The following is a 7,643-nucleotide window of genomic DNA, read 5'->3' on the forward strand; positions in this document are numbered from 1 at the left end:
AAAAAGCAGCAAGTATTGCTTTGAGCGCAAAGATATAATGATGATTAATATAATGATGATTAAAATGTTTGTTTTCATGAATTCTTTTCCATAAATAATATTTACACTGACTTTTGATTAAGCGATTTCACCTGTTTTCTCTGTAGTAAGCTTTCGTTTGATAAATAAAACATAAGTGTATATCTGGTTCTGTGCATTTTTTTTTTCCGGTCATTTTTTTTCTTTCCGGTATTTAGGATGGGGGGAAATCACGGGATCAGGGACCCGGGACGCCCGGGATCCGGGATATATATATAGTATTAGATATATAGGGAAAAGGAATACATTATATTTGTGTTGATTATTGTCGTTTAATCTTTATACAGGAGATGATCATTATACCAAGCCCTCTTACAATATAATTCCCTTTTATGCTCACTATGAGCAAGTTGTGCTCTGGTGAGCATAAACAGGAATTGGGATCACTATTTATCTGTTGTCCCTAATGTGTAATTTTGCTTCTCTTTAAATGATATATCTGAAATCAAAGCACATAAACAACACTACAGGGGTCCTCTTTCATAGTTGTTTATATTGTTCTATACATAGGTCAATGACACGTCTTATATAGAAATACATACGCACACCTTTATACCTTATTAATGCATCAACCTTAAATATTTGGCATGTGGTATTGCCTTGTTTACCACTTTAAAATTTTGTTCATGTATCTACATCATATCGATTTGTTATACCAAGATGAAGTGGACATAATTTTTATTAAAATGCTTAGGGAAAATATGTGTAAGTCTTATTGATATAAACTTCAATGCCTCCAGCTTTAATATTGAGTATGTACCAATGCCTTGAGAACTTGTACAAATCTTTGTCTGTCACTCATTCCAATACTAAATAACATATTACAACTTAACTTCGTATAAGAGACTACCTATCTAAAAATATTTTGGTCAATGTCAACAGGCCATATATTAAATGTGCATAGACATAGGGACTTCATTCTATCTGTTTCCATGCATCTTCATATATACTCATATTCCTCTTTGTTAAACTGAGATAACTGACTTCCATAACTTTATATGTCACTTAAAGATTATCTTGATGTTCGCTGAAGTCTCTTCAGCTACCAGAACTGTCATTTTTACATTTAAACACACCCCTGGAAAACAATTACGAAGCGAGTCGCTACTAGCTTTTTTAAAAGCTAACTTTGTTCAAGACTCTACGATAAGTGATCAATGATATTATGAGCAGAATACGTTATCAACGAATGAATCACACATAACGCAGATAACTGCTTCGTTGTTTGGCGTGTCTCTAATTTGAGACATCCCTTGATATATAAACTATAAGTAGATCTACAATTTTAGATATTGTTATAGTATTTTGTATACTTCATAAAGTACATGGAAATGATACTTCTATTTTTCCATTACATTAAATGTTGAACATTGAATAACTGCTTAAGCCGATGCTAAACATGTGTGAGAGATGTCGTACTTTTCGTGATATTTCATAAACTGACCAACAAAAAGCTAGTCTATAATGCTAACCATTTATTATTGTTTTATTGCACGTGAGGAAACAATCTTCACTTTCCAGGAAAATTTTATTTCCGTTAGACCTTCAGGCCAGATTTTAACGTATTTATCTCAATATGTAAATAGAATTTGATCAGTCGCAATGATAGAGTTTCATTTAGTGTATCAGTCTTACGATGAATATCTTGTTTATTTTCTGTTTTGCTCCAACGAAAATATACTATTTATTCCCGTTACACTCCATTCAGCAAAATAAACAACAACAAATAATTTAGTATTCAATTTGACCAATTCCATTACTATTTTCATAGCGAAAACAAATTTTCAAAAAAAATAATCATCGCGCAATACGGAAATGAGCTTTGCTATTTCTCATTCCATAATACTTGAATGAAAACATGTTTAATATTACATATTTCAGAAAATTGGATATTTTCATCACCATAAAGAATCTTTAAAAAAAGATAACATTTTGATAAATCTTGCCTCTTATGAATCATTATACTCAACAATAAAAAACCATATGGGAGTGATGGGAAAATTCACGTCTGCGTGTAAGCGATACAATTCGAATCATTTTCAATATTTTATATAAGAATCTGATTTTCTATGTTGATGTACGAAAATATCGTGCAAGGCATTCACCATAACAGTAACTATAACACATCTAAATAGCTCTAAAAATATTAATTACGCAATCAGATATTTGGTTTCTCTAAATATTAATTACGCAATCAGATATTTGGTTTCTCGTGGTTCTATTTCGTAGAATTATATTATTTCTTTTTATATGTCAACTCAAATTACTGGAAATAGACAAACGAGTTATATAAATTTGGTTTTATCACAAATGATATTAATCAGATTCGCGGTTGTATCTTTTATTGACTTTATACGTGTTTTGAATAATATTAATATTCTAGTGCGATTCGCTAGACATTCGAAACGTTAATGTGTATCGATATATTTCTTAACGTTGATTAAAATAACTCAAATGCAATTATAGGAACCACAAAATAGATTTATTTATTCAGTAAGCACAACCGTTGATTTATTGCAAGCGAAACAAAATTGGAAACTTAACACATGTGATTAAATTGCGTCAGAAATAATTGAATTCATTTACTGTAATATTCTTATTTATACCAGAAAACTAGAAAATTAATGTTTTAAAGAATTTTTATAAACTATTTATATGAATTGATGATAGGTAAGAAAAAACTGTCAGTAAGTCTTTATAGTTTATTTAAAAAAACTTACTTTCTTCATTTAACAAAATAAAAATAAACCAATTTGCTTTACTTAATTAGAATTCAATCCGATTTTCGATAAGTTATCATACATTTATTCTTACATAAAATAAAGCGATACATGGAATATGAATCAAAATCATCATTCAAAGCTGTTTCAAAAATAACTTGACAGTTCAACGTTTAAAAATGTAATTAAACAACACAGCTAAACTCTCAATTTCTCGCTGCCGTATCCCCAAGCAAATGAAAAGTTCAACGCGTACTTTTTCCATTTCTCGATAAATACATCTAACTCGCGTTTGTCGATACTTTCTTTCCGATATTGCGGTAATTGTCTCTTGTGGAACTTTTGGGATAAAATACTTTTACTTATTAATGTTTTGGAAAAGTTCATTTGTACAATAAAACACAAAACGCCTCGTATATACCTACGATCGCACACTCTTACTAAATCAGTCACGTTGATAATCTTGACTTTACATTGGCAAAATTTTCTAGTCTTCGAATAAGAGTTCCGTCATAATTGGCACTTCTTCAATAACCATTTCATCCTGGCACAGTTCGCTGTATTCTTTCAGATACAGTTCGGAACTCTCTCGCATAATTGTCAGACAATCAATTATCTTGGTAAATCTTCTTAAAGCCGAACTAGGGCAAGTTCTTTGAAGTTGTTTTTGAAGAAGCTGTGTCAGCGAAAATTGTATCTGTTCAACAAGACTGGGGTTTTCTAGACTACATCGATCAGTAAATACCAGAGATATAGCGATTAGGAGAGCGTTTTCTTCTTTACTCAGTTTCAATTTTTGTAAACGGTGATACATATCACATACATTAATCACAAGCTTACGAGAGAAGAATTTGTCAGCAACTTCCTCCATATGAAAAGCAGCTCCATTATGTGCAAGAAAAACCTGTTTTTCATGTAAATATCCATCATGCATAAGAATCATGAAGAAATCGTAACGCGACGATTTCAGCAAGTTAGTTTGATCTCTGTTAGACAGACATGTAAAATTTGGAATTTGTTTCGCAAAATTGCAATATCGCTCAATGATATCCATCATTTCGTTGGCAGATTGTTTCAGGAACATCATTCTTTTGTCAATTTCTATTCCGAAACCTTTTAGAAGATTAAAATATTCGTCTCTTGGCACGCTTCTTAGATTACCGAAGATGTCTATTTTCAGCTTATATGATTCGTAATGGGAAAGCAGCGTCTGCATTATTTGCTCTTTAGACGTAATGTCCTCGCCGTAAGGTTTAATTCTTTCCATATATTCTACCAAAGTCTTCACAAGTTTATATGAAAACCCAGAGGGAGCTTTTAATTTAAATGAAGCAGAATGAGTATTCCTCACAGGTTCCGCTTGTTCTTGGTGATCAGTTTGAATCTTTCCCGAGTTTCTACTTTCAATGTCAGTGTCAATGATTGGCATTTCATTCATATGTTTACCATTAAAATCTTGCATGAGTGTCTGATTAACTTGATCGTCGTTTTGTTTTTCTAATTCATTTACTTGCATAATTGTTTCCATTCGTCTAGAAAGACTATACCGACCAAGTCTTGAATTCTTCCTTGCCATGCCAAGAGCTAAGCATTTTTTCAACCGACACGCACTACAATTCCCCCTCAAACGATTAGTTATCGGACAATTATTATCTTTTGCACATTTGTAAACCTCTTTCTTCCGTAGGTATCTTGTGAAGAATCCCTTACATGGCTCACAACTATTAACGCCGTAGTGTAGCCCTGATGCTGTTCCACCACATACACTGCAAGGGGGGAATCGTAGAGCAGTTTTTGATGTACATTTCTCATATTTACCTGCTTCATCAGAAAACTTATTGTCAACAACTCTTCTTTCAGCGGATGAATAATTATGAATTGCCGATGAAGGTGTGGAATGTTCGTTGGGTACGGACGCTGATAAATTATTCTGTTTCTTCTGGCGCGACATAAGAACGCATTTTAGTCGCGATGTAACTGATATACCATCTGTCACTGTTTCTGGCGACTCAGTTGGAGAGTAGGAGGAAGATAAAGCTTCTGGAGAAGAAATGCCACTACTTGTATATCCAGAATTGTCGTTTGACGCAACAGAATATCCGTCCAATGATGTAATGACATAATCATCGTCAGCCTGGAGAGTGACCTGCGGAGAATATGTTGGAATTGAATAAGCGCCATTATCTATTGTAGTTGTACTTGATATATCATGCCATTCATTGAGGTCGTCATTTATTTGTGTGCATGATGACAGCAGCAGTGGAGAAAGTAGGGATGTTGACGGCATTTCTTCTGTGTAATCTTCATTGAAAGCGGGAAAGGGCCTGAACAATTGGAATCCGGTTTCTCCAACATCACTTCCGTCCGTGTGCATGTTTTTGAGTCCTGAAAAAGAAATAAATTAGTAGGACCTTCAGTAAAATTTGAAATATTATTTTGGAATCGTTCCTTAAATAATAGAAAGTTAATACATGGTAGATGTTAAATATAACATGCATGAATGTACATGATTTTGATGCAGTATCAGCATATTTGTATGATCAACAATTTAGGAGAGAGATCTAAATAAATACGTTATTGACTCCATTCTGAATTCCGTTTCTAAATTGTAGTGTGACTTGTTTAAAAAATATTGTTTAAACTTTAACAATTCAAGTTCTAATGTTGCAGTAATTTTAACCACAAACTCGTTGTGATAATTCGGATATTCACTTCTACATTCGCAAAAACAATGATATGTTGAAAATCTTATTGCAAACGTTTTTGCGATGACAAAATTCCGTTGCCATTTTCACCCAACCAGTTTTGCAATAAAATACGTGTTTTGCAATACAAGCATAAAAGCTGTGATTGTTTGAATATTTTATTGCATTTTACGATCGTTTCGAGGAAATTGTAACCAAATTATATCACCGCAACGAACTTTGCAATCCAATCAATTTTCTACATTTTTCTATATTTTATTTTAATTATTTTTTATCATGACATGATTATGTATGTGTCACAGCGGGTTAAGCAGCAAAATGTTAGTGCAATGAAATACACGGATTTAGTGTTTACTAGCACGAATAGAAATGTTGAGTAATACATGTTTTCTGAATGAAATCACTGTAATAATAGTTAATGTTTGGAGTATAATCTTAACCCCAAACTTGTAATTTGGCTTTTTTAACTAGCGTTTCTGCAAAACTGGCTTCGAAAGAAAAGCTGTAACACAATCAAGATTTTTTTTCCAAAACTCGTTTTATTGTAAAAAACTTTGTAACATACATTAGCATGTCGCAATAACATTATAATATGCTCTGTGGAATGTTTTTGATTACTGTTATCACACAACTATTGTTACAATAATAACTTGTGATGTTATTTCACTGTAATAAAAATACTTTTGATGGCGTTTTATTCTCTCAGTGCAATAACATCCAACTAATGTTGGTTCTTCTGCATGTTTATTCTTTATTTTATTAAATCAGGCTTTCTATGGCAGTGTAACGGGACAATTAGTAGAAATCAGCTGTTCCTATGTGCATTGCGTTCAGAACAAGCTAGATATTTATAATATTAATAATAATAATAATAATGATGAAAATAATGATGATGATAATGATGATGATAATAATAATAATAAAATAATAATGATGATGATGATTATAATAATAATTGATATGTTAAAGCGGCGTGGTCTACAATGGGCACATTTATTGTAAAACTTTAAAATACTGATATAAACAATATAAATTAATTATTGTGATATTATTCTTATAAAAAATTTATAGAAAAAAAATGGTCTCAGTGAACTAGTTTGAAAGTTTATATTTGATGAATGTATTACATTTACCTTAAACTTCATTCAAACATATTAAAAACATATCGTTGTAAAACATTGCTACTGAAACGTGTTCGCAAATATTCAATAAGCATTTAAAATACCAGAATATCCGCTTGTAAAGGGCAAACAGTTACCAAATACTTATCAAACAGTTACCGAACAGTCACTCATTCTAAATTTTGCGCAATAAATGCGTTCACCATATATTATTATAGCTAAAGTAAATGTAGAAAATAACTTACCTTTTCTTACTTTATAAAAGAAAAAGGTATTCCTATGTCACTCAGCAGAAAACTGTATGTTGATACAGTTTACTTTGTACAATTTAAGTATAAAGATAATAGGGAGACACTGTTAGCGGTAAAGTCGTGTAACTTTAAACAAATTTCAGCGTTAGATAGTTCACTATAGCCAGTGATTGTACTATCAATGTAGGTCAGTCTGTGTCAACATGGTGTGTGTGTGTAAATAAGATTAAAACCCTCTCAAGATACGATGATTTAGCGGGTTATCAGTTTTCACACAATCATACGTCACAAGTTGTAATGACATTGAATACAATGTAGGGTAGAACAATATAAAAATTGATAGCTACTTTAATTCTTTATAAAAAAAACAATGTTTTTTTTTCTATTCATATATGTAATTAATGAAAGTAAAACACTTTATATAAGTGTGCATGATTGCTAGCCGTGGTTGGCTAGATATAAGTGTGATTTAAATCACGTGACTATGCAAATAAGTTAAAGTTTATGAACAGTACTAGTAGTTAAAAGGAAATGTAGCCGTTTTGAATATTTTAATGAAATTTCAAAAAAGAAACTATTCAGATTATGATGTTATTATTATTATTATCATTATTATTATTATTATTTTTATTATTATCATTATTATTATTATTATTATTATTATTATTATTATTATTATTATTATTGGGGAACATTTCAAAATATGACTGTCAAGCGAACAGTGCTGTTCATGTTCAGACGACACGGGTTTTTTATTAGCACATAAAT

The 7,643-nt window shown here is 31.4% G+C and overlaps 1 protein-coding gene across 2 annotated transcripts; it reads right to left on the reverse strand.

Annotated features, from left to right (window-relative positions):
• Positions 1-2,403: 2,403 nt before the first annotated feature.
• Positions 2,404-7,077, reverse strand: LOC132747506 (nuclear receptor subfamily 1 group D member 2-like). 2 transcript variants are annotated; one of them, XM_060736906.1, is made up of 2 exons: positions 6,880-7,077; positions 2,404-5,183 (listed from the first exon to the last, which is right to left on the reverse strand). In XM_060736906.1, the coding sequence occupies exon 2, from the start codon at positions 5,170-5,172 to the stop codon at positions 3,286-3,288; it is 1,887 nt and encodes a 628-aa protein (XP_060592889.1). In that variant the 5' UTR covers positions 5,173-5,183; positions 6,880-7,077; the 3' UTR covers positions 2,404-3,285. The 2 variants fall into 2 exon arrangements, with proteins under 2 accessions (XP_060592889.1, XP_060592888.1); XM_060736905.1 differs by having other exon boundaries at positions 6,870-7,074.
• Positions 7,078-7,643: the final 566 nt, after the last annotated feature.

The sequence above is a fragment of the Ruditapes philippinarum genome, unplaced genomic scaffold (genome assembly GCF_026571515.1).
Source record: "Ruditapes philippinarum isolate M1 unplaced genomic scaffold, ASM2657151v2 ctg1242_1_1_1_1, whole genome shotgun sequence".
In the NCBI taxonomy this organism is placed as follows: Eukaryota; Metazoa; Mollusca; class Bivalvia; order Venerida; family Veneridae; genus Ruditapes; species Ruditapes philippinarum.